The 27,370-nt window shown below is 40.4% G+C and overlaps 1 protein-coding gene across 1 annotated transcript in view; it reads right to left on the bottom strand.

The window, feature by feature from the left end:
• LOC139371295 (contactin-4-like) overlaps positions 1-27,370 on the bottom strand; it is a 227,907-nt gene that overhangs the window by 180,057 nt on the left and 20,480 nt on the right. The window contains exon 2 of the mRNA XM_071111598.1: positions 16,247-16,383. Coding sequence (XP_070967699.1) covers positions 16,247-16,301 — 55 coding nt within the window. The 5' untranslated portion in view covers positions 16,302-16,383. The remainder of the gene's footprint in view (positions 1-16,246; positions 16,384-27,370) is intronic.

The following is a 27,370-nucleotide window of genomic DNA, read 5'->3' as shown; positions in this document are numbered from 1 at the left end:
TTGGACATGATTTGGAAAGGCACACATCTGCATTTATAAAGGTCCCACAGTTGACAGTGCACGTCAGAGCAAAAACCAAGCCATGAGGTCGAAAGAATTGTAAGTAGAGCGCCGAGATAGGGTTGTATTAATTAACCTTTTGGGGCTAGGGGCAGCATTTTCACTTTTGGATGAAAGGCGTGCCCAGAGTAAACTGCCTCCTACTCTTTCCCAGATGGGAATACATGCATATTATCATTACTGGTGGATAGAAAACACTCTGACGTTTCTAAAACTGTTTGAATTATGTCTGTGAGTATAACAGAACGCATATGGCAGACAAAAACCTGAGAAGAAATCCAAACAGGAAGTGAGAACTCAATTTTGAAAACAATGCCATTTGATGTCCATCTTAGATATGGATGAGCATGCACTCAACCTCAAATCTGAGGTTTGTAGTTTCATTTAAGTGATTGCCTATCCAATATGCTGTGTCTATGGGGCCAGATTGCACTTCCCAAGGCTTTTAGCAGATGTCAGTCTTTAGAAAGTTGTTTGAGGCTTCTATTGTGGAAGGTGGTCGAATAAGAGCTGTTTCAACAAGTGGACTTGGCTGTGGCCAATCAGTTGTTTACTGCGCGGTGACGCGAGCGCGCCGTGCCTTCTTTTTCCTCTGTAATGAATACGCTATTGTCCGTTTGGAATATTATTGAAGATTTATTATAAAAAGACCCTAAGGATTGATTGTAAACATTGTTTGACATGTTTCTACAAACTGTAATGGAACTCTTTTGACTTTCGGCTGGATTCTGCGCTCACGCATTGTGCCTTTGGAATAGTGAACTAAACGCGCAAACAAAACTGAGGTATTTGGACATAAATATGGATGTAATCGAACAAAACAAACATTTCTTGTGGAAGTGGGAGTCCTGGGAGTGCATTCCGACGAAGATCAGCAAACGTAAGTGAAGATTTATAATGCTATTTATGACTTTTGTTGACTCCACAATTTGGCGGGTAACTGTATGGCTTGCTTTTGTGGCTGAACGCTGTTCTCAGATTATTGAATATTGTGCTTTTGCCGTAAAGCTTTCTTGAAATCTGACACAGAGGTTGCATTAAGTTTATCTTTAATTCTATGTAAAACATGTATCTTTCATATGTGACAACCCTCCCACTCTGTCTGCCGTATTCTGTCTTTGTTCTTGTTTCCTTATTAGGATGCCGGTGGGCGGAGTTGGGAGGGTCGTCAGCTTCATGGGAAACACCTGGGCCCGTTGTCTCCCAGGATAAATAGACCTCTTCTACATTCATGGAGGAGACTCTCTCCATGCAGACACCTTTGTAGATTGTGTTGTGGTTCTTGGTGGCCTTTTGTTTGTTTGCTTTGGCACTTTTCAACACCCTGCATTATCACATTCATGCATGCAAAACACTCACTTACACTACTGATTACTGATTACACACACCATTGTATATTTTCCTTAGTTGCTTTAGTTAATAAATATATATTTTGTTACTCCTTAGCTCCACGTTGTCTCCCTTTGTTACGGGCTTTGAGCCGGTTCGTGACACATCAAAGTTTATGATGAGTATTTCTGTTATGTGATGTGGCTCTCTGCAATTTCTCCGGATGTTTTGGAGGAATTTCTGAACATGGCGCCAATGTAAACTGAGGTTTTTGGACATAAATATGAACTTGATCGAACAAAACATACATGTATTGTGTAACATTGAGTCCTGGGAGTGTCATCTGATGAAGATCGTCAAAGGTTAGTGATTCATTTGATCTATATTTCTGCTTTTTGTGACACCTCTCTTTGGTTGGAAAATGGATGAATGCTTTCTGTGACTAGTTGCTGACCTAACATAATATGTTCTGCTTTCGCCAAAAAGCCTTTTTGAAATTGGACACTGTGGTTGGATTAACGAGAAGTGTATCTTTAAAATGGTGTAAAATACTTGAATGGTTGAGGAATTTTAATTATGATTTCTGTTTTGAATTTGGCGCCCTGCAATTTCACTGGCTGTTGGCGAGGTGGGACGCTAGCGTCCCGAACGATCCCTGAGAGGTTAAGGCACAAATCTGGGGAAGGCTACCAAAATATTTCGACAGCATTGACAGTCCCCAAGAGCATTGTGGCCTCCATCATTCTTAAATGGATGAAGTTTGGAACCAGCAAGACTCTTCCTAGAGCTGGCTGCCTGGCCAAACTGAGCAATCAGGGGAGAAGGGCCTTGGTCAGGGAGGTGAACAAGAACTCGATAGTCACTTTGACAGAGCTCCAGAGTTCATCTGTGGGGATGGAAGAACCTTCCAGAAGGACAACCATCTCTGCAGCACTCCACCAACCAGGCATTTACGATAGTGGCCAGACGGAAGCCACTCCTCAGTAAAAGGCACATGACAGCCCGCTTGGATCTGGCCAGAAGGCACATGAAGGACTCTCAGACCATAAGAAGCAAGATTCTCTGGTCTGATGAAAACAAGACTGATGTCTTTGAACTGAATGTGAAGAGTCACGTCTGGAGGAAACCTGGCAACATCCCTACAGTGAAGCATAGTGGTGGCCGCATCATGTTATGGAGATGTTTTTCAGCGGCAGGGACATGTAGATTAGTCAGGATCAAGGAAAAGATGAACTGATCAAAGTACAGAGAGATCCTTGATGATAGAGCACTCAGGACCTCACACTGGGGCGAAGGTTCACTTTCCAACAGGACAACGACCCTGAGCACACAGCCAAGACAACGCAGGAGTGACTTCTGGACCAGTCTCTAAATGTCCATGAGTGGCTCAGCCAGAGCCCAGACTTGAAACCCATTCAACCTGACAGAGCTTGAGAGGATCTGTAGAGAAGAATGGGAGAAACTCCCCAAATACAGGTGTGCCATGCCTGTAGCGTCATACCCAAGAAGACTTGAGGCTGTAATAGCTGCCTAAGGTGCTTGCCAAAATGTATTTATTTATTTTCTCTATGGGGTATTTTGTGTAGATTGAGAATAGTGTGTAGATTGATGAAGGGAAAAAAACGATTTAATACATTTTAGATTAAGGCTGTAACGTAACAAAGTGAAAAAAGTCAAGGAGTCTGAATACTTTCCGAATGCACTGTAGGTATACTATATATATATATATACAGTACCAATCAAAAGTTTGGACACACCTACTCATTCAAGAGTTTTCAACATTGTAGAATAATCATGAAGAGATCAAAACTATGAAAACACATCATGTAGTAACCAAAAAAGTGTTAAGCTCTCTTGGGTAGGGGGCAGTATTTTCATGTCCGGATGAAAAGTGTGCCCAAAGTAAACTGCCTGTTACTCACGCCCAGAAGCTAGGATATGCATATAATTGGTGGATTTGGGTAGAAAACACTCTAAAGTTTCTAAAACAGTTAAAATTATGTGAGTATAACAGAACTGATATGGCAGGCAAAACCCCAAGGACAAACCATCCCAAAAAATAAATATTTCAGCCTACCACTGTTTTCAATGGCTGTCACTTTTATTATAAGGCTAAATCTTCCCAGATTGCAGTTCCCAGGGCTTCTACTAGATGTCAACAGTCTTTGGAAAGAGTTTCATTATGGTTTTTGGAAAAATTAGCCAGAAATGGTAGTTGGCTGTAGTGTTTCCAAGAGCGTGGAAGAGAGCGCGTTCTTTGGTATTTTTTTCCGGTAAAGACAATAACGATTCTCCGTCTTAAATTTTATCGTTTATTTACGTATTAGGGTACCCAAGGTTTGATTATAAACGTTGTTTGACTTGTTTGGAAAAGTTTATTAGTAACATTTGGGATTAATTTTGTATGCATTTTGATGGAGGGAAACTGGGTGGATTATTGACTGAAGCGAGCCAGCTAAACTGAGTTTTTATGGATATAAAGAAGGACATTATCGAACAAAAGGACCATTTGTGACGTATCTGGGACCTTTTGGAGTGCCAACAGAAGATCATCAAAGGTAAGGCCTTTATTATATTACTATTTCTGACATTGGCGCACCTGTCTGGTTGAAATATGTTTTTCATGCTCTTGTATGCAGGGCGCTGTCCTCAGATAATCGCATGGTGTGCTTTCGCCGTAAAGCCTTTTTGAAATCTGACACATGGATTAACAAGAAGTTAAGCTTTATTTTGATGTATTACACTTGTGATTTCATGAAAGTTAAATATTTATAATTCTGTAGTTTGAAATTCGCACTCTGCAAATTCACCGGATGGGCAGGTGGGACGGTAGAAGTTAAACAAATCAAAATGTATTTTATATTTGAGATTCTTCAAAGTAGCCACCCTTCTCCTTGATGACAGCTTTGCACACTCTTAGCATTCTCTCAACCAGCTTCATTAGGTAATCACCTGGAAGGCATTTCAATTAACAGGTGTGCCTTGAACCTCTTAAGTCTACCCCTTCCTTTTTCGAACATTCTGTTAAAAATCGCGCAACTTTTCAGCGTCCTGCTACTCATGCCAGGAATATAGTATATGCATATGATTAGTATGTGTGGATAGAAAACACTTTGAAGTTTCTAAAACTGGTTAAATCACGGCTGTGACTATAACAGATCGTGTGTTTCATTGAAAAACGCAAGAAAAACTGCTCTCTGAAAGCTAAAAATAATTTCCATAAGTCACTTTCATGGGTTGTTAAAAGGGGACAAAATTTAATATTGACCTGCATGCAATTCATACAAATTCCACACGATGTCGCCATTGTCGTCATTTTCAATTGAATTTTTTGTTGGAAAATCCAACTATCTGGATTCCGTTTCTTCCGGTCTTCACCAGGATGCTTTGAATGTGGACATTGGCAGCCATTGATTTGCAGACGAGGAGCTATTGAATATACATCGCCCTGTAATCATTTTGATAGATTATAAACGTTTACTAATACCTAAAGTTGGATTACAAAAGGATTTCAAAGTGTTTTGTGAAAGTTTATCGTCGACTTTTTTAATTTTAAAAAATGACGCAGCGTTTAAAAACGATGTTTTTTTCTGAATGACACAGCTTCCATAGAAAGCTATTTTGGGTATATATGGACCGATTTAAACGAAAAAAAGACCCAATCGTGATGTTTATGGGGCATATAGGAGTGCATTTTGAGGTGTTGCATGCTATCAGATAATAGCTTCTCATGCTTTCGCCGAAAAGCATTTTAAAAATCTGACTTGTTGGCTAGGTTCACAACGAGTGTAGCTTTAATTCAATACCCTGCTTGTGAATTTTGATCAAGGTTTGAGTTTTAACGAGTACATTTAGCATTTAGCGTAGCGCATTTGCATTTCCAGGTGCCTAGTTGAGACATATGCGTCTCAAGTAGAATCAAGAAGTTAAAAGTTGATTTGTGGAATTTCTTTCCTCCTTAATGCGTTTGAGCCAATCAGTTGTGTTGTGACAAGGTAGAGGTGCTATACAGACGATAGCCCTATTTGGTAAAAGACCAAGTCCATATTATGGAAATAACAGCTCCATATTATTGCTTACCCTCTTGCTCTTTTGCACCCCAGTATCTCTACTTGCATCATCCGCACATGTATCACTCCAGTATTAATGCTAAATTGTAATTATTTTCACCTCTCGGGCCTATTTATTGCCTACCTCCCTACTCTTCTACATTTGCACACACTGTACATAGATTTTTCCATCTTTATTTTATTTTGTGTTATTGACTGTGTGTTTGTTTGTGCAACTCTGTTGTTTTTGTCGCACTACTTTACATTATCTTGGCCAGGTCACAGTTGTAAATGAGAATTGTTCTCAACTGGCCTACCACGTTAAATAAAGGTGAAAAAAAGAAGAAAAAAGAAACACAAGCAATGGACATTAAAATCTGTCCAAATTGGAGATTTTTGGTTCCAACCGCTGTGTCTTTCTGAGATGCAGAGTAAATGAACGGATGATCTCTGCATGTGTGGTTCTCACTGTGAAGCATGGAGGAGGTGTGATGGTGTGGGGGTGCTTTGCTGGTGACACTGTCAGTGATTTATTTGGAATTCAAGGCACACTTAACCAGCATTGCTACCACAGCATTCTGCAGCGATGCACCATCTCATCTGGTTTGCGCTTAGTGGGACTACTATTTGTTTTTCAACAGGACAATGACCCAACACACCTCCAGGCTGTGTAAGGGCTATTTAACCAAGAATGAGAGTGATGGAGTGCTGCATCAGATAACCTGACCTCCACAATCACCCCACCTGGTTTGGGATGAGTTGGACCGCAGAGGGAAGGAAAAGCAGCCAACAAGTGTTCAGCATATGTGGGAACTCCTTCCAGGTGAAGCTGGTTGAGAGAATGCCAAGTGTACAAAGCTGTCATCAAGTGCCTACTTTGAAGAATCTAAAATCTAAAATATATTTGATGTTTTTAACACTTTTTCGGTCAATACATGATTCCATATGTGTTTTTTCATAGATTTGATGCCTTCACTATTATTTTACATATAGGCACAGTTGAGAAAGCATAAAAGAGCAAGCAAAGCTGATGCAACATCCTCATTCTGAGAAGTGATCAGGAATATCAGGCATAATTTTAGCGACGCTTTTGCGAAAAGCAGCAGATACATTCATGCCTGGAAAGGATTATTTTGTTCCATGTTCTTTCCTGGATTCTAATAATGTCGTTCCCAGAAACCTCTGCCGGAATATGCAAAGACTCTATTGGACCAACGGGTCAAACTTGGCTTTTGTTAGCCAATACAGAGAGCCGGGAGAAACTCCAGACACATAGGCATTGACTTAATCAGCTTAATCTACCAACCAATTATCTCCCACAACACTTTTCCTCTAACCCTCCCCTGTACGCTAGCACAACACAAGTACAAGCCTTGCAGTCATGTGATTCACCAAAATGTAATGATGACAAATACTTTATTCAGTAAGGTCACTCCCATAGAATTCTATGGTCACTCCCACTAACGTCAACTTTGATCGGTTGATATCCCAGTCCTATATGCGCTGTGCGCAATAGCCATGGAACAATATTAGGGTTCTAACAACAGGGGATTTCCACAGAGACAGGAATAAAACTACAGTAATGTCCCTGGAGATGTGAAGGTTATCTCACTCACCATTTAACCATAGAGAACTCCTTTGTGTGCACAATGTCTCTTTAATGTAACTTTTTCATTTACAAGGCACTGGAACCTTTGTAAAATGCTGAGGCCACATGGAGTACAATATTTTTTATTCTCCACGAGCACAGTAATCATCTCAGGTGTGGAAATCAAATGGTTCTGCGACAGGCAGCAAAACTGAGGGCTGAGTTCATAAGTGCCATTAGTGCTGCTTAGCATAACTGTGCTAAGGGTCTAAAGTAAAGGATGAATTAAAGTAAGGGCATGTGTCATCATCATAGGGGAGCAAGCAGGAGTAACAGGCAGGGCATCAGGATTCTGAGCGTGTCCTGGGGAAGAGTGTGGCGCTACGGTGGGCTAATCAGACGCTAACAGGGAGGCTGAGAGTGACGCGTAGGCAGGGGAAACAGGAGGCAGCACTGTTGAGGCACAATAGCAGAACAAAAGAACACGCCTAGCAGGGGACAGAGATCATTACAGCCCCCTCAACACATTTGGTGCATTCTGACTGTGAATCCTTGCCTTTTCAGTGGTAACCTTCCCTTTCACTGGCATTCACCACGTTGCTTGACCTTTTCAGTCAGTTTCACAAGCTGCATTCAGACAGCTACTGCACGTAATGAAAGACAAGTGCCTTACAGTACATGGCAAACTGGGATCACGCCTTTCCAAGATAAAAAATAACTATAGAACCTGATCTCACCTAGGATAAATTCAACATGGATAAAATGCTATGTGCTTGTTATACCAAAAGGACAATAACCATTAAAGACAAAATTAGAGTTATAATACTACATTTGGAATTTTTGCCCACAGTGGTCTTGTAAATTTGAACAACAGGTCAAGTTTTCCTTTGGTTGACATAATTACAATACAGTATAGTTTATGTGATGGTCCTCAAAGACAAACACATCAAGGGCAAAAACTGTTTCTCTCACAAATCATAAATTCTCACCAAAGAGGCAGTGGCTCTGCTAGCTTTACTCGATGAGTACTGTGCAGGCAACAAACTGCGCTTATAAGATGCTGGTCAATCAACCAGTGCCAACTCCTGAGTGATGCTGAGTGACCACCAGAGTCAGATTTGAATGACATTATAAGAACCAAAAACAAGTATGCAGTCTGCACCCAATGGGCACATACTGGATGAATCAATGTTGTTTCCATGTCATTGCAATGAAATTACTTTGAACCAACATGGAATAGTTGTTGAATTGATGTGTGTGCCCAGTGGGCAGAGTCCTTTATAATCAAAACCCAACTCCTAATCATGAAAATAAGAAAGGTTTGCTATTTCAAAAAAGTCTAGTGTTGGATTGAGTAATGCATGGGAGGGTATACTAGAGCCAGAGTATAATGCTTTATCAGCCTGTTGATTAAACACTGAGAAATCCAACTGTTGTTCACTGTTGACCCCACCAATTTGTAAGAAAGACAAATTAAAGCTCTCCATCAAAATGTGATCAATGCTGGAGAGCCCTGGGAGGGACAACGGGCACCCATTGTATAATGAAGCTATAATTCAGTTTTACTGTACATGAATGTCGGACACTCCAAAACCCACAATAAGGATTTCTGTGTGATTCATGTCCCCCTGTTCCCCTGTTATACTGTATATCAATTAGAGAGTAAGTATTACTGTGTTTCTTTCACTGCAGCTTTAAAAGCAGAGAGAGAAATCAGAACTACTCCCCATGAGACTATATTTCCCCCTGAAAGATTTTCAATGGCACTGTGGACAGTGATGACGGGGTTCAAGGGGGTTATTATAATACCACTTCTGATTATTGTATTACGTTTGATGTAGGGATTAATTCAATGAACAAAAACACACTTCCATTATGGATAAGCATGGATGAAAGGATGGGTTATTTCATGTTCATAGCATCTTTAATCTTCACAAGAACTAACCAACGTCTTTCATACACTGTGCACTGACATTTCTATGACTGGAAGAACGTAATCTACTCACCACTTCACTTAGGTCAGTCTTTTTAAAAATGTTTTAAGTGTATGCACTTTAAAAAATGTCACCATCCACAACGCAGATGTCAGCAACAACCTTAGATCGTTGTTACTTCCCCCTTAGCCCCCTAATTATTATATAACCTAAATAACTTGCATCTGGCCTAAAAACAGATAATGACAGGAGTTACAAAACAATGAAACTTTGACATCAATGTTAATGCTATCAATGACCTTTTATCTATAGTTAACCTAATTATGTATATTTTGCCAGAATTGGAGGAGAGCTTATCTGTTCAACAAACCAAATTATTTCAAATAGAGTTACTGCTAAAGAGGCATTCGATCATGACAATAGAAGTCCAAATCTTCTATTTTCATCTGTTGTCAAATACTTCAACTTTATGCCCTTGACTCTGCAGTAAATTATACAGTTTAAGCATAGTGCAGTGTTTTTTTTCTTTTTTTCTATAATAAACAGAATATGACACCTCTTATCAAAATATGACTCAGTATCAATAATATGACACTGTGAATCAAAGATATGACACTGATATTGGGTCTTGATCGTTTTCTGATTACCATCCTCCATTGTCCAGTCGTTATATAATACATTTTCTGAAAGCCTAGTTGAAAAAAGAAATGTATTTAACGAGAACAAATTCTTATTTACGATGACAGCCTACCGGGGAACAGTGGGTTAACTGCCTTGTTCAGGGGCAGAATGACAGATTTTTTACCTTGTCACCTCAGGGATTTGATCCAGCAACCTTTCAGTTAGAGGCCCAAAACTCTAACCACTAGGCTACCTGCCGCCCCAAAAGTATACCGTATCTATGCACACCAAAGAAACCAATATAACCCATTCAACCTTGACATGAGGTAATGATTTCAGGTTCCATAATTCCCCTTATGTTCAGGGTGTGAGAGAAGGTATTTGAGTATTCACAGGAGGGCTTCCATGATGGGCCTTATTCCCTTAGTGTACAATATATTGGTCCACAATAGACATTCAACTTTTTATTTTTGTTATGTATTTTTTTAGAGTTAATGTTTTTATTTATTATATTTTGGGGCCCATCTCTTCGGAAGACAAAAATAAACGTTATTTTTCCAACTTTTTATTTTGTAGTTACATGTACAGTGCCTTCGGAAACTATTCAGAACCCTTGACTTTTTCCACATTTTGTTACGATACTGTCTTGTTCTAAAATATATATATTTTTTAAAATCTTCTCCTCATAAATCTACACACAATAGCCCATAATGACAAACCAAAACAAGTGTTAATACATTTTTGCTCATTCATTAAAAATAAACAAATAAAATATCACATTTACAGAAGTATTCAGACCGTTTACTCAGTCCTTTGTTGAAGCACCTATGGCATCGATTACAGCATAGAGTCTTCTTGGGTATGATGCTACAAGCTTGGCACACCTGTATTTGGGGAGCTCTGTCAGGATGGATGGGGAGCGTTACTGCACAGCTAGAGTGCATTCAGAAAGTATTCAGACCCCTTGACTTTTTCCACATTTTTTTATGTTACAGCATTATTCTAAAATTGATTTAATCACCCCCCCCCCCCCTCATCACTCTACACACAATACCCCATAATGACAAAGACCCTTTTCTCAGTACTTTGTTGAAGGACCTTTAGCAACGATTACAGCCGAGGTTTCTTGGATATGAAGCTACAAGCATGGCACACCTGTATTTGTTGAGTTTTTCCCATTCTTCTTTGCAGATCCTCTCAGATGTTGGATTAGGTTCAAGTCCAGGCTCTGGCTGTGCCATTCAAGGATATTCAGACACTTGTCCCGAAGCCACACATGTGTTGTCTTGGCTGTGTGCTTAGGGTTGTTGTCCTGTTGGAATGTGAACGTTTGCCCAAGTCGGAGGTCCTGAGCACACTGGAGCAGGATTTCACTAAGGATTTCTCTGTACTTTGCTCCGTTCATCTTTCCCTCGATCCTGAATAGTCTCCTAGTTCCTGCCACTGGAAAACATCCCCACAACATGATGCTGCCACCACCATGCTTCACCGTAGGGATGTTGCCCGGTTTTCTCCAGACGAGATGCTTGGCATTTAGACCAAAGAGTTCAATCACGGTTTCATTAGACAAGGGAATCTTGTTTCTCATGTTCTGAGAGTCTTTAGGCACCTTTTGGCAAACTCCAAGCGGGCTGTCATGTGCCTTTTACTGAGGAGTTGCTTCTGTCTGGCCATTCTACCACACAGGCCTGATTGGTGGAGTGCTGCAGAGATAGTTGTCCTTCTGGAAGGTTCTCCTATCTCCACAGAGGAACTCATTAGGTTCTTGTTCACCTCCCTGACCAAGACACTTCTCCCCCGATTGCTCAGTTTGGCCGGGCGGCCAGCACTAGGAAGAGTCTTACTGGTTCCAAACTTCTTCCATTTAAGAATGGTGGATAGAATGTACTTAAACATGATACATTGAGTTTTCAGTTCTATAACTATTATAGAACATGAGATTATAAACCCAACCCTCAGCTCTCAGTCTATCCCACCTATCTCCCTAAACCGCCCTCTTATGTTTTCAAAGTGCCATATATTATTCAATTGTGCTGTGATGTTTCACATGCATTTCTAATCGCATAGTATCTACAGATTGTAAGTTAAAGATGAATACAGTTGAAGTCGGAAGTTTACTTACACTTAGTTGACTGTGCCTTAAACAGCTTGGAAAATTCCAGAAAAGTATGTAATGTCTTTAGAAGCATCTGATAGGCTAAATTACATAATTTGAGTCAATTTGAGGTGCACCTGTGGATGTATTTCAAGGCCTACCTTCAAACTCAGTGCCTCTTTGCTTGACATCATAGGACAATCAAAAGAAATCAGCCAAGACCTCAGAAAATAGTCTGGTTCATCCTTGGGAGCAATTTCCAAATACCTGAAGGTACCACGTTCATCTGTACAAACAATAGCATGCAAGTATAAACACCATGGGACCACGCAGCCGTCATGCCGCTCAGGAAGGAGACGTGTTCTGTCTCCTAGAGATGAATGTACTTTTGTGCGAAAAGTGAAAATCAATCCCAGAACAACAGCAAAGGACCTTGTGAAGAAACTGGAGGAAACAGGTACAAAAGTGTCTATATCCACAGTAAAACGAGTCCTATATCGACATAACCTGAAAGGCCGCACAGCAAGGTAGAAGCCACTGCTCCAAAACTGCCATAAAAAAGCCAGACTACGGTTTGAGACTGCACATGGGGAAAAATATCAAACTTTTTGGAGAAATGTCCTCTGGTCTGATGAAACAAAAATAGAACTGTTTGGCCATAATGACCATCGTTATGTTTGGAGGAAAAAGGGGGAGGCTTGCAAGCCGATGAACACCATCCCAACCGTAAAGCACTGGGGTGGCAGCATCATGTTCTGGGGGTGCTTTGCTGCAGGAGGGACTGGTGCACTTCACAAAATAGATGGCATCATGAGGGAGCAAAATTATGTGGATATATTGAAGCAACATCTCAAGACATCAGTTGCAAATGGATCTACCAAATAGACAATGACGCCAAGCATACTTCCAAAGTTGTGGAAAAATGGCTTAAGGACAACAAAGTCAAGGTATTGGCGTGGCCATCGCAAAGCCCTGACCTCAATCCTATAGAACATTTGTGGGCATAACTGAAAAAACATGTGTGAGCAAGGAGGCCTACAAACCTGACTCGGTTGCACCAGCTCTGTAAGGAGGAATGGGCCAAAATTCACCAAAATTATTGTGGGAAGCTTGTGGAAGGCTACCCGAAACATTTGACCAAAGCTAAACAATTTCAAGGAAATGCTACCAAATACTGATTGAGTGTATGTAAACTTCTGACCCACTGGGAATGTGATGAAAGAAATAAAAGATTAAATAATTCACTCTACTATTATTTTGACATTTCACATTCTTAAAATAAAGTGGTGATCCTAACTGACAGGGAATTTTTATTATGATTAAATGTCAGGAGTTGTGAAAAACTGAGTTTAAATGTATTTGGCTAAGGTGTATGTAAACTTCTGACTTCAACTGTATTTTTACTAAAATTATTATTATATTGTTGATTGATTGACTGTGGATTTCCAAATCTCCCAACAGTGCTATTTGCAGGGTACATTTTTCAATAAATGTTGCTGCACTGTCAGAACTAGAAGCACAAGCATTTCGCTATCACCGCAATAGGATCTGCTAAACACGTGTATTTTCAGCCATTTCTGAACCAGTGACCAACCTGTGTCTTTGAAGCACAATCTGCAGTGCTGAGATGGTTGTACGCCCCATATACAGTGGGGCAAAAAAGTATTTAGTCAGCCACCAATTGTGCAGGTTCTCCCACTTAAAAGGATGAGAGAGGCCTGTAATTTTCATCATAGGTACACTTCAACTATGACAGACAAAATGAGAAAAAAAATAAAGAAAATCACATTGTAGGATTTTTTATTTATTTATTTGGGGATCTGCTGTACCTATGTTATGCAGGAAAAAGTCAGTTTTAAAATAATTTGTCTTGGTTAAAAACAGGTTGTCATCCACTAGGTTTTGATTACATTTCCAATATTCTGTAAGAGTAATGTGGACGGCAATTATTTGATGGTCCAACCAAATTGTGGCTCCTATCAAAACTTTTTTTGACTTTTGGTGCCAGTGTGAATGATACATGAAAGTATTCAAGACGACTGGCTTGATTAAGCCTCACGCATGTATATCTCACTAGGTCTGGATTTTTAGGCCTCCATATATCCACTAGTTCTAACGTGTCCATGATATTTGTAATTTCACTAAGCGCATGTAGTGTGATTTCCTTTGAAATCCATTGGGGCACTTAAAACTGTATTGTAATCCTCCACCATAATAATAGTGTCATTTTTTGCTTTTGAGTTCCATAGATTAGTATATACACTGCTCAAAAAAATAAAGGGAACACTTAAACAACACAATGTAACTCCAAGTCAATCACACTTCTGTGAAATCAAACTGTCCACTTAGGAATCAACACTGATTGACAATAAATGTCACATGCTGTTGTGCAAATGATATAGACAACAGGTGGAAATTATAGGCAATTAGCAAGACACCCCCAATAAAGGAGTGGTTCTGCAGGTGGTAACCACAGACCACTTCTCAGTTCCTATGCTTCCTTGCTGATGTTTTGGTCACTTTTGAATGCTGGCGGTGCTTTCACTCTAGTGGTAGAATGAGACGGAGTCTACAACCCACACAAGTGGCTCAGGTAGTGCAGCTCATCCAGGATGGGACATCAATGCGAGCTGTAGCAAGAAGGTTTGCTGTGTCTGTCAGCATAGTGTCCAGAGCATGGAGGCGCTACCAGGAGACAGGCCAGTACATCAGGAGACGTGGAGGAGAACGTAGGAGGGCAACAACCCAGCAGCAGGACTGCTACCTCCACCTTTGTGCAAGGAGGAGCAGGAGGAGCACTGCCAGAGCCCTGCAAAATGACCTCCACCAGGCCACAAATGTGCATGTGTCTGCTCAAACGGTCAGAAACAGACTCCATGAGGGTGGTATGAGGGCCCGACGTCCACAGGTAGGGGTTGTGCTTACAGCCCAACACCGTGCAGGACGTTTGGCATTTGCCAGAGAACACCAAGATTGGCAAATTCGCCACTGGCGCCCTGTGCTCTTCACAGATGAAAGCAGGTTCACACTGAGCACGTGACAGACGTGACAGAGTCTGGAGACGCCGTGGAGAACGTTCTGCTGCCTGCAACATCCTCCAGCATGACCGGTTTGGCGGTGGGTCAGTCATGGTGTGGGGTGGCATTTCTTTGGGGGGCCGCACAGCCCTCCATGTGCTCGCCAGAGGTAGCCTGACTGCCATTAGGTACCGAGATGAGATCCTCAGACCCCTTGTGAGACCATATGCTGGTGTGGTTGGCCCTGGGTTCCTCCTAATGCAAGACAATGCTAGACCTCATGTGGCTGGAGTGTGTCAGCAGTTCCTGCAAGAGGAAGGCATTGATGCTATGGACTGGCCCGCCCGTTCCCCAGACATGAATCCAATTGAGCACATCTGTGACATCATGTCCCGCTCCATCCAGACTGTCCAGGAGTTGGCGGATGCTTTAGTCCAGGTCTGGGAAAAGATCCCTCAGGAGACCATCCGCCACCTCATCAGGAGCATGCCCAGGCGTTGTAGGGAGGTCATACAGGCACGTGGAGGCCACACACACTACTGAGCCTTATTTTGACTTGTTTTAAGGACATGACATCAAAGTTGGATCAGCCTGTAGTGTGTTTTCCACTTTAATTTTGAGTGTGACTCCAAATCCAGACTTCCATGGGTTGATAAATTTGATTTCCATTGATCATTTTTGTGTGATTTTGTTGTCAGCACATTCAACTATGTAAAAAAAAAGTACTTAATAAGAATATTTCATTCATTCAGATCTAGGATGTGTTATTTTAGTCTTTTGAGCAGTGTATATTTTCAAATAAGTTCCTCATCATTATTTGGACCATATAGATTAATTAGCCACATCTGTTTATTGTCCAGTAGCATATTTAAAAGAGATATACCTTCCTTGCAGATCTGTTTGGACAGTTTGCACATTCAGATCAAAATTGTTATTAGTTAATATCATCACCCCTTTTTAGTTTTTTTGCCCAAGGTGAGTTTCTTTGCCCAAGGTGAGTTTCTTTGCCCAAGGTGAGTTTCTTTGCTCAAGGTTAGTTTCTTTGCCCAAGGTGAGTTTCTTTGCCCAAGGTGAGTTTTTTTGCTCAAGGTGAGTTTCTTTGCCCACTTCCTGGTGCAGTGTTAGTTACCACAGAATCAATGTCATTGCCATTTTTTTCCTCTAATGATTAAATCTCACACTGATTTGCAATCATTGCATCCAATTTAATATTTTCATTTTTAGTTTCATGTCTGCAACACAATCTCCTCCTTTATATTCATAGTGATTAAACTAACTTTAGTCAACCTTTACTGACTGACACCCCTTCCATACAATTATTTACTTTAACAACCCCTTTTCATATTAAATACATTTAGCAACCTCATTATTTGTATTGTAATGGAACAAAAATTATGATTTATGTTTGCCTGTGGCAGGTGTAATTTGAGTTAGCTTCATTCTAAACTATGGATTTCACACTGCAACCTGCCCTAAATACATAAGAATAAGGACACAAAACTTCACAAAAATAGCTCTTGCGTGCATCAAAAGTTCTTAATAAGGTACGTTACCTGCCAGGCACCCCATGAGTGACTTCAGCACCAGCAGTTTCCATAGCAACATCATCGTCAGATTTCTGGGGTCAAAGTAGACTCACATCCAATCATAAATGTATGGAATCCTTTTGGTACCTTTCTGGGTCTTCACTCTGTATAACAAGAGACAGGTGAAATTAATTCCATGATAAGATACAAAGACAGTCCTTTATTAGCACTTGAGAAAAGTACTATCTACCGCATATTGGTTAAACATTAAAGCTGAAATCCTTAATTGAAACAATTACAAATTACCTGGAGAAATGTAACCACTCTTAAATTCAAAGCGAGCTATGTGTGCAAGGATTGAAGGCAGTTCTACGGTAAAAGAGTGACTTTGAATTTTGAATTTGCAATCATTGGCTTTTGTTTGATATCAAAAGTATAGTTTTAACTAAGTGTTTGATTACATTTACTTTGTTTATAATCGTTGGCATAAAACAGGCTTATATTTTGGGTTCTAATGTGTAACAAAGGTTGAACTAAGCTCATGAGGCATTTCTAAGTTATATTCGTCAAGAATGAATAGGTACAGTATATATCATTAACTTATAAGTCCTATAATGGATGTAACAACTAAGTATTTGTTGGGGTAGCCTAGTGGTTAGAGCGTTGGGCTAGTATCCAGAAGGTTGCAAGGTACAAATCTGTAGTTCAAGGCAGTTAACCCACTGTTTCTAGGCTGTCATCGAAAATAAGAATTTGTTCTTAACTGACTTGCCTAGTTAAATAAAGGTAAAATAATCTAACTTTAAAGGAATATGATGGCATGCGTCGCTTCTGATGACATGTCAAGGACTAGGGCAATGCTTTCCAAACTGTTAATCTTCACGGCCTACTGTAGACCGTCATTCGGTTAGATATTTAGATTTTAAAAAATGATGAATGTATCGGAAATTAACCTAGCTATTACAGTGAAAGAATACCATGCTACTGTTTGAGGAGAGTGCACAGTTATGAACTTGGAAATGTATTAATTAGGCACATTTGGACAGTCTTGATACACCATTTCGAACAGAAATACAATGGTTCATTGAATCAGTCCCAAACTTTGCACATACACTGCTGCCATCTAGTGGCCAAAATCTAAATTGCGCCTAACCTGGAATAGTATATTATTATTAGAAGTTAAATTTGGGTATGTCATTTTAGGCAAAAATTGAAAAAAGGAAGCCTTGAATGTGAACAAAGACATTACTTTGAAAGTATACATCAAATTAAGGAATTAGATGATTGAGTTAAAAACTGACTCTATATTCTCTTTCAACCCCCCAAAAACCCATTACATGTACAATGTAACTCTCAATGCACAGACTATCATGAAAAATACCTTACTCCTTTTTTCTCCATCCCAAAGTCAGGCTGGAGCCTATTCTATTTCCTGAAAAGCTACAGAGGCAAAAATAGAAAAAATAGCACAGATTTCATGTTTGGCGCAAAGTAATTACGAGTGACATGCATTCCCATACCCATGAACAATACAGTTCCAGACACACCTATTTTTAAGCCTATTTTGGTAGCTCCTTCTTGAACATACAGTGGCACATCTACACTTAATAATAAAAATTCACTTCTACGTTCATAAACGTTGCATGCCACAGCAGGAGATGAGGTGTAAAAAAACATGTCAGTGATCCCAGTGTCAGTGTCAGATGTGTTTAATTCCCCAGCAGAAATACCAGGGGTATCGCCATGGAATCTGTACCCAAACCTGAAGAGCCTGCATTGTTTCAGAGGGATAGTAATTATCTGAGTGCTCCAAGCCATCAATGTAAAGAGCAGAAGAGAAGGGGGGCGGGAGGGGGGGGGGGGGGGGGGGGCTGCAGGGGATAAAAATAAAATCAATGCCATCCAGAGACAGTGTCCCATGGCAGTACTTTTACAACATTAGCTTACTGTAACCTGCTGCCCTACAGAAAATATAATGCTTACTCATTTACATCAGGACAGGAAACTGCATTCCATGTTTGGTAGGAAAGTAGTGTATGGTGAACTTTGAAACGTGGTAATTTTGTTATTGTCAGTCTTTGAATAAGTATTTCATATTGTTTGTTGAAAGACAAATATGATCCAATTAGGATTTATTCAGAAGCTGACACAACTAATTGCTGTATTGTTTAAATTTGAATTACACATTTCCCTCTCATCTCCTCTGCTCAACTCCAACCCCAAAAAACAACACGTTTTTGGAGAGGACAGAATAATATGTGTACATCTCAAAATGAGTGATTGTTCAAAGTAACTCAAATGAAAAAATAAGCTTATAAGATAGTTCCTCTTTTGCACGGACTTTGTCAACAGCTAACTGTTTCACGTGCTGATGTTTGAGCCTTTGATATTTCCTCGAGTCACAAAGGTATATCTAAATCAGTGATGGACTATTATCTACTTGTCCTCTGTGACTGAGAGTTCTGTCATCACAGGCCCCAATTCAATCAATTATAAACAAATGTAAAACCGCACTGAGGGTTATCTCAGAATGTTTACACTGTCTCGGAGATGTTCCTCTTAAGGACCTTGTCATTGCATAAAAAGTGCCAAATTGGGATAGATATGGGTTTCAGTAGCAGGGAGAGGAAGTAGAGATGTAAATGAAACAGAATGGGGGTAGGCAGTTGGATGTACAGTATGCAGCTTGCCACAGAGTCTGAGAGAACAACCCAGAATAAGTCTGAGGCAAATGTCAGAAGCTGCCTCTGGAAAAGCTGTGTACACTCGTTACAAAGGCAATACAGCAATATGACAAGCTAAGTAATGCAATGTACAATTTGCAAAGCTTCTCTAGAAAACAAGCTGCAATGATCCCATGTCCCCTAGGTAAATACATGTTTATTCATGGATCTAGTATATAATAACAACCCACACCATCCCATTACACCGCAAACAGGCTCTTGTTGGCTTTTCACTATCTAAACAGAGGCAGAAGCAGTTTCGAAAGTCTTCTTCAGTTCTTGCTTACTGAATTGTAATACTACATTTCAAAGACACGCTTGAGCAATGCAATAATCATAGGTTCCAAAACACTAGGAGCAAGAAATCAATATGAGACCAGAATATTGTATTTTCTTCACTTTCAGAAAAATATGGTCTGAAACTTAAACCTGGATTTGTCAGTGGGTCACATTTAATATCTTATCTTTATTTCAATCAGCGTCCTCTAATGAATCCCTCTCCCTGAAGATTCAAGCTATATTTCATCACTTTGCATATTGACAAGATGTATTTCCTTTACAACAGCTGGATGAACTGGTTGCAAAATCTGCCATTTATTTGGACCACCTCAATCCCACGCCATAACTTTATGAAGACGTAGTGTTACTTCCATAAACCCAGTTCTCCAATAAAAGAGTTAGGTACTGTATCTCACTATGGGAAACACGTTGGGCATGACCAAGCACAGAAGCTCCAATGACACCACATCTGTCAAAGAAAGACAGGTCCCAGAAGTGACAGGGGAGCTCCACCTCCCTCATATAAACCACTGCAGAACCGAGACATGACATTCTCGATCTCTTCCACATGAAAACCACATTAGAAGCTGTCCTCAGCAAGTCTGGATTATCAGTCTCCTAATCAACATTTCACCACAAACATTACAAATGAATGACATACGCACCATTTAATGATGTACTATGCAGAAATTGGTCCGCCATTTCCTGGCTTTTAAAATTCGAATAGTTCGCTTAATTCAGTTTATGCGACAAAACAAGCAAGTATGGTGTAGATAATCATTGTACCATCTAAATTGCTATGAAATATATTTTCCAGAATAAAAATATATTATTTTCAGCTGTTTGAACCGGGTGTACAAAACCGAAAGTAAAAGATGCAAAAACCAAACTTAAGAATGGGAAGCATAGAAATAGTGTACATAGAACAGATCTACCGCTTCTTAGACTTGCTTTCAACGAGAATGACAGCTCTATAACAGAAAAAGTTACATATTGCAGCTTTAAATATCTTTGAAACCTGGGGGCTGTCCTATGAGAGGCTTTTCTTGTTGGGTAATGTCCTTAATTTGAGTGGCAGACATGACATGATAGTGTATCAAATGATGTGTGCTGAGCAACAGAGGTCAGATAACTGACCATTGATACATACATCATAGCATATGCCTATGGTGATATCTTATTATGGTAATAATAGCACAGACCTCTGAGACAAAGGTAGGCTCAACATTGACAATAAATTATGCCTCAACAGAGTTAAGGGAATGAGAGAATGAGCTATTACATAAGCTATTGTATAATGATCAGATATTGTATTTTACTGCACTTGTAATGCTTGAGTAATTACTACTGGTGTCCTAATTAATCACAAACCATATGACCTTCAACAGTGATAAAGGTTTTTACAGACTTGGTCTACCAGACATTTCTCTACCATGGGTTTTCAACTTGGATGTCTTTCTCTCATTGTCCTGCCACAAGCAGTCTATTGCTTGAATAGAAAGGTACACGGGGTATCAAGAGCCCTCTCACACCATGACAGCATTAAAACAGTCCCTCTCAGGGTCGAGCACATTCATTAATGGGAACAGAAACAATCAAAACTGTTGTAAGGAAGAACACACAATAGCTACCTAGGGCTTCAACTTCCAAAAATACATAGCCTTACATTGTCCTTCTTAGCAGCCAGATTACAACCTCTCCCTCAACATAACCAAGAGAAAGGACATGATTGTGGACTACAGGAAAAAGAAGACCGAGCACACCCCCATTCTTATCTACGGGTTGCAGTGGAGCAGGTTGAGAGCTTCAAGTTCCTTGGTGTCCACATCACCAACAAACCTACATGGTCCAAGCACACCAAGACAGTCGTGAAGAGGGCACGACAAAACCTATTCCCCCTCAGGAGACTGATAAGATTTGGCATTGGTCCTCAGATTCTCAAAAGGTTCTACAGCTGCACCATCGAGCGCATCCTGACTGGTTGCATCACTGCCTGGAATGGCAACTGCTCAGCCTCCGACCGCAAGACACTACAGAGGGCAGTGCAAACGGCCCAGTACATTGATGGGGCCAAGCTTCCTGCCATCCAGGACCTCTATACCAGGCAGTATCAGAGGAAGGCCCTAAAAATTGTCCTAGTCATAGACTGTTCTCTCTGCTACCGCACGGCAAGCGGTACCGGAGCGCCAAGTCTAGGTCCAAGAGGCTTCTAAACAGCTTCTATCCCCAAGCCATAAGACTCCTGACACCTAATCAAATTTCTACCCAGACTATTTGCATTGCCCCCCCTCTCCCCCTCTTTTACACCCCTGCTATTCTCTGTTTTTATTTTCTATGCATAGTCAATTTAATAACTCTACCTTCATGTACATATTACCTCAACGAATAAACAGCCCCGCACATTGACTCTGTACCGGTACTCCCCTGTATATAGTCTCCCTATTTTTATTTTACTGCTGCTCTTTAAATTACTTTTATCTCTTATTCTTATCTGTTTTTTTTTTTACAACTGCATTGTTGGTTAGGAGCTCGTAAGTAAGCATTTCACTGTAAGGTCTACAAATGTTGTATTCGGCGCATGTGACTAATACAATTTGATTTGATTTGGTTCTTTGTATGTAACCTTCTTGTCTGAAACACTTCTTGTCTGTAAGAATCCCATTATACTCTGCTCTACTCTGTCTGGACATAGTGCATTGCCTTAGCTTGACTTTTTGTATAACCACCATAATGAACATCAGAATAGAGGTGCAGACAGCCTTGAGCTAAAACACAGCACACAAATCCCTTTCTTATAAAGCTGTGCAACCTCTGCCAGCTTGGAGCACTATAAACAGAGAAACTACTATAACACTGCTCAACTATCAAGATGTCCAAGAGTTCTGTTGCTGACACAATTGCTGTACTGTTTGGAGGTACAGGAAATGATTCACGAAGCCTGTTCTGATCCTCATTTAGAAGTAAGTTGATTAATTATTGATTAATGAATTAATATTCCAGTAATATTCACAATAATATTGATTGAATATCCAGAAGTATTGACTAGAACTACAAGCTACAAGTATCAACTAGTAGTATTAATCACTTCTCAAAGTGAAATCTACCAGAATATCTGTAGACTGGTCCCATCTGTATGTGCTTTAGTAGCCAACTCCCCTGACTATATTTGTCATGTCATGTCATGTTATGCCATACATATGGCATGAAGGCTACAGTCAGAGGGATTGGCTGAAGCACTAACATACCTGAGACTGGGCTAGAACATCAGTGCCTCATATTACTAACAGAATGGTATCTACTCTTGATAAAAGCACCGGCTGAAACACAGTGGGTGTTATCAGTGGTGACTAGATGTTGGCAGTGGACAATTAAAGTAACTGCCAAGTGAAAATCTCATTTAGAAAAATGTATATTCTGTTAAAGATGCACTATGCAGAAATTGCTCAGACATTTCTGGGTCAAAAATTCTAACAGTTCAACTAATTTCAGTTTATGTAATAAAACAAGCAAGTATAGTGTAGAGAACCATTGCAGCATTTAAACGCTGTGAAATATATTTTCCATAACCCAAAATATTGTATTTTCCACTGTTTGAAGCTGGTGTACAAAACTAAAAGTAAAAGACGCAATAAACTCAATTTAAGAACAGAAAGTATAGAAATATCACACATAGATCAGACCTACTGCTTCATAGATTTGCTTTCAATGAGAATGACAGCCCTAAAACACACATTTCTACATGAATTTGGCCGAGTCGACATCTATAACTCATGTCCAAATAATGTTGTTTACTCGTCCTATACTTGTATTTGTGGCCAAAGCATAAATGGTAGGAAAAATGCTTAAAAAAAAATCTCTTTAAACATATTTCAGCAGACTGTTTAAAAAAGACTTGCTATTTCCTCATAGAACATGGGTTATCTCCCTGAGGAGGATGAACTGGCCAATCAGTGGCCTACTTGCATGAATATCTTTAATGACCGTTATATGCCCACACCACTCCAACACAGAACAGCTGCTATTTAACATAATGAAATTACAATTTTTGGTAAGGTAAACTATTTCACTCATGTTCTAAGTAATTCTAGGTCATATTTCACAGAAAGCTGGAAACACTGGGCAGTTACTTTAAGTCACGTAGATCATCCAGAGGAGTGATATAACCGGCTCCATCACTAATACATCAGTATGTCTCTCAAACCTATGCTCACTGGGCTGTCGCGCACAAGCCACATTACAATATAATGTGTTTCCTCGTTATTAAGTCGTGTGCAGTAATTGAACTCCATATAATGAGGTCAAAGTATGCAGCATTACCCTTTCTGTGAGGTCAAGAATACAGCATCAACATCAATATGAGGTTAACGGAGGTTTGAAATCAATTAATTTTTCAAACTAGAAAATGCCAAAGCCTTGTAACCACCAAGCCCCCACCAATCCTCTCTCTCAACTATACTTGACATGGATGCTTGAATTCCCTCGCAGACGAGACAGTAAAAAAAAATAGACTATTTCACACCATGACAATTGTTCCAGATTCACATGGATAAATAAAGAATATAAATAATAAAATAGTTGCATTCATAAGAAAACTGAATCAAACCCAAGGTTCATCTGCACAGTACATAACTCACCTGCCATACAGTATATGGATATTTCCATTGATAAAATGAATGAATATGAAACAGACCCTTATTCAAGATGGGTTAAATAGCTGACCGTTTTAACATGTCCAGCACAGAGTATAATTTTTATAACCTGCTGTGATTTGACTGCAGATACTTGATGCTGCGTTGCTTTGTACATTTGTAAGGCCGACTAGATAATGCTGCATGCTGCATAGTAGTTTTTATAAACACTAAGCCATTCTGGTTGCCTACTTCCCTTGAATGCAGCGGTCAATTATTTAACCTCAGGAGTCATATTTTTAGCCTTTCTAGAAAGCATAGCGTGTCCACCAGTGTTATCCTCCTGGATAGCATTTCAACACTGAACAAACGTGTTCATATCATTCTTTGCCTTTGATGCCCTTTCAGTTGACTATCTGTCAATCACCCAGGTAATTTCCCATGTTTGAAATGCACCAGAATGAATAAGAACTTCCCTTGCAGCACTAGGAGGTCAGTATTTTGCTATTTGCATGTACTGTAAATTTCATGAGTTTCCCTGAAAACATTAGCCAAGACATTTCCCCTTATATGAGCAACAGGGGAAATTTTACTATCTGTGTAAATGACAGAAGTACACGAATAGTACTCATGCTGAACAGTGTGTCATACCTCTACCAAAAAACATGTTTTTTGCTCTGAATATTCATAATTGAACAAATAGAGCCATCAGCACACCAATGTCGCTCTTGCTGCTGGTGATTCCCTGATCCACCTCTACGCAGACGACATCATTCTGTATACATCTGGCCCTTCTTCGGACAATGTGTTAACTAACCTCCAATCGAGCTTCAATGCCATACAACACTCCTTCCATGGCCTCCAACTGGTCTTAAACAATAGTAAAACCATATGCATGCTTTTCAACTGTTCACTGCCCGCACCCACCCACCCGACTAGCATCACTAGGACGGTTCTGGCTTAGAGTATGTGGACAACTACAAATACCTAGGTGTCTGGCTAGACTGTAAACTGTCCTTCCAGACTCATATTAAACATCTCCAATCCAAAATTAAATCTAGAATCGGATTCCTATTTCACAACAATGCCTCCTTTACTCACGCCGCCAAACATGCCCTCGTAAAACTGACTATCCTACCGATCCTCGACTTTGGCGATGTCATTTACAAAACAGCTTCCAAAACTCTACTCAGCAAACTGGATGTAGTCTCTCACAGTGCCATCCGTTTTGTCACCAAAGCCCCTTATACCACCCACCACTGCGACCTGTACGCTCTAGTCGGCTGGCCCTCGCTACTTATTAGTCGCCAGACCCACTGGCTCCAGGTCATCTATAAGTCTATGCTAGGTAAATCTCTGCCTTAACTCAGCTCACTGGTCATGATAACAACACCCACCCGTAGCACGCGCTCCAGCAGGTATATCTCACTGGTCATCCCCAAAGCCAACACCTCATTTGACCGCCTTTCCTTCCAGTTCTCTGCTGCCAATGACTGGAACGAATTGCAAACATCGCTGAAGCTGGAGACTTATATTTCCCTCACTAACTTTAAACATCAGCTATCTGATCAGCTAACTGATCGCTGCAGCTGTACATAGCCCATCTGTAAATAGCCCACCCAATCTACCTACAGTGCCTTGCGAAAGTATTCGGCCCCCTTGAACTTTGCGACCTTTTGCCACATTTCAGGCTTCAAACATAAAGATATAAAACTGTATTTTTTTGTGAAGAATCAACAACAAGTGGGACACAATCATGAAGTGGAACGACATTTATTGGATATTTCAAACTTTTTTAACAAATCAAAAACTGAAAAATTGGGCGTGCAAAATTATTCAGCCCCCTTAAGTTAATACTTTGTAGCGCCACCTTTTGCTGCGATTACAGCTGTAAGTCGCTTGGGGTATGTCTCTATCAGTTTTGCACATCGAGAGACTGACATTTTTTCCCATTCCTCCTTGTTGATTCTTCACAAAAAAATACAGTTTTATATCTTTATGTTTGAAGCCTGAAATGTGGCAAAAGGTCACAAAGTTCAAGGGGGCCGAATACTTTCGCAAGGCACTGTACCTCATCCCCATATTGTTTTTATTTACTTTTCTGCTCTTTTTCACACCAGTATTTCTGCTTGCACACCATCATCTGTTCATCTATCACTCCAGAAGTAATTTGCTAAATTGTAATTACTTCGCTACTATGGCCTATTTATTGCCTTACCTCGTCACGCCATGTGCACACACTGTATATAGACTTTCTTTTTTTTCTCTATTGTGTTATTGACTGTACGCTTCTTTAGTCCATGTGTAACTCTGTGTTGTTGTTTGTGTCGCACTGGTTTGTTTTATCTTGGACAGTTCGCAGTTGTAAATGAGAACTTGTTCTCAACTAGCTTACCTGGTTAAATAAAGGTGAAATAATATTTGTATTTTTTTAATAAAACATTTAAATACACATGCAGGCTTCTGATACAACATGCTATTCAACATGCTATTCATAGGATGAATACTAGCACTCCATGTTCACTCCATGGACAGTGGAGTCAGGGAAATCAGGAGGGGTTTTCCTCTTCATCAACAAGCTGCTTTTCTGGTTGCCGGCGATTTTAAATCCGTGCCATTAAGACACGCGATGCCCAACTTCCATCAACAAGTCTCCTTCGCCACTAGGGGTGATGAAGTCATGATCTGCCCAATGAAGCCACTCTACAGATGAACTCAATTGTTTTATGCACGCTTCGACAATAACAACAATGTGCCAGACGTGAGGGCCATCACCGACCCAGAGAACTCTGGGTGATCTCCCCAAGGCCGACATGCGTATGGTCTTTAATCAGGTTATGGTATCGACGATATTCCAGGGCGCGTTCTCGAAGCATGTACAGAACAGCTGGCAGGCATATTCACGCTAATTTTCAACCTCTCCTTGTCCCAGTCGATGTTCTCCACATGTTTTAAGATGACCACCATCATTCCTGTTCCCAAGATCTCTAAGGCTTCATGCAACAATCACTACCGCCCTGTAGCACTTATATCTTTAAAAGACTGGTTATGGCACACATCAACTACATCATCCCAGACACCCTAGACCAGCGTTTCCCAAACTCAGTCCTCGAGACCCCAAAGGGTGCAGGTTTTGGTTATTGTCCTAGCACTACAGAGCCGATTCAAATAATCAACTAATCATCAAGCTTTTCTTATTTGAACTAGCTGTGCAGTGTTAGGGCAAAAACCAAAACGTGCACCCCTTGGGGTCCTGAGGACTGCCCTAGACCCACTCCAATTTGCATACCGCAATCTCAATTGCACTCCACACTGCCCTCACCCACCTAGATAAGAGGAATACCTATGTGAGAATACTGTTCATCGACTACAGCTCAACGTTCAACACCATTGTCCCCTCCAAGCTCATCACCAAGCTTAGGAACCTGGGACTGAATACCTCCTTCTGCAACAGGATCCCGGACTTTCGGACGGGCTGACTGCAGGTGTTGAGGGTAGGCTATATCACCATGCTGACCCTC

Source organism: Oncorhynchus clarkii, chromosome 17 (assembly GCF_045791955.1).
Source record: "Oncorhynchus clarkii lewisi isolate Uvic-CL-2024 chromosome 17, UVic_Ocla_1.0, whole genome shotgun sequence".
Lineage (NCBI taxonomy): Eukaryota > Metazoa > Chordata > Actinopteri > Salmoniformes > Salmonidae > Oncorhynchus > Oncorhynchus clarkii.
This window is presented reverse-complemented; position numbering and strand designations above follow the sequence as displayed.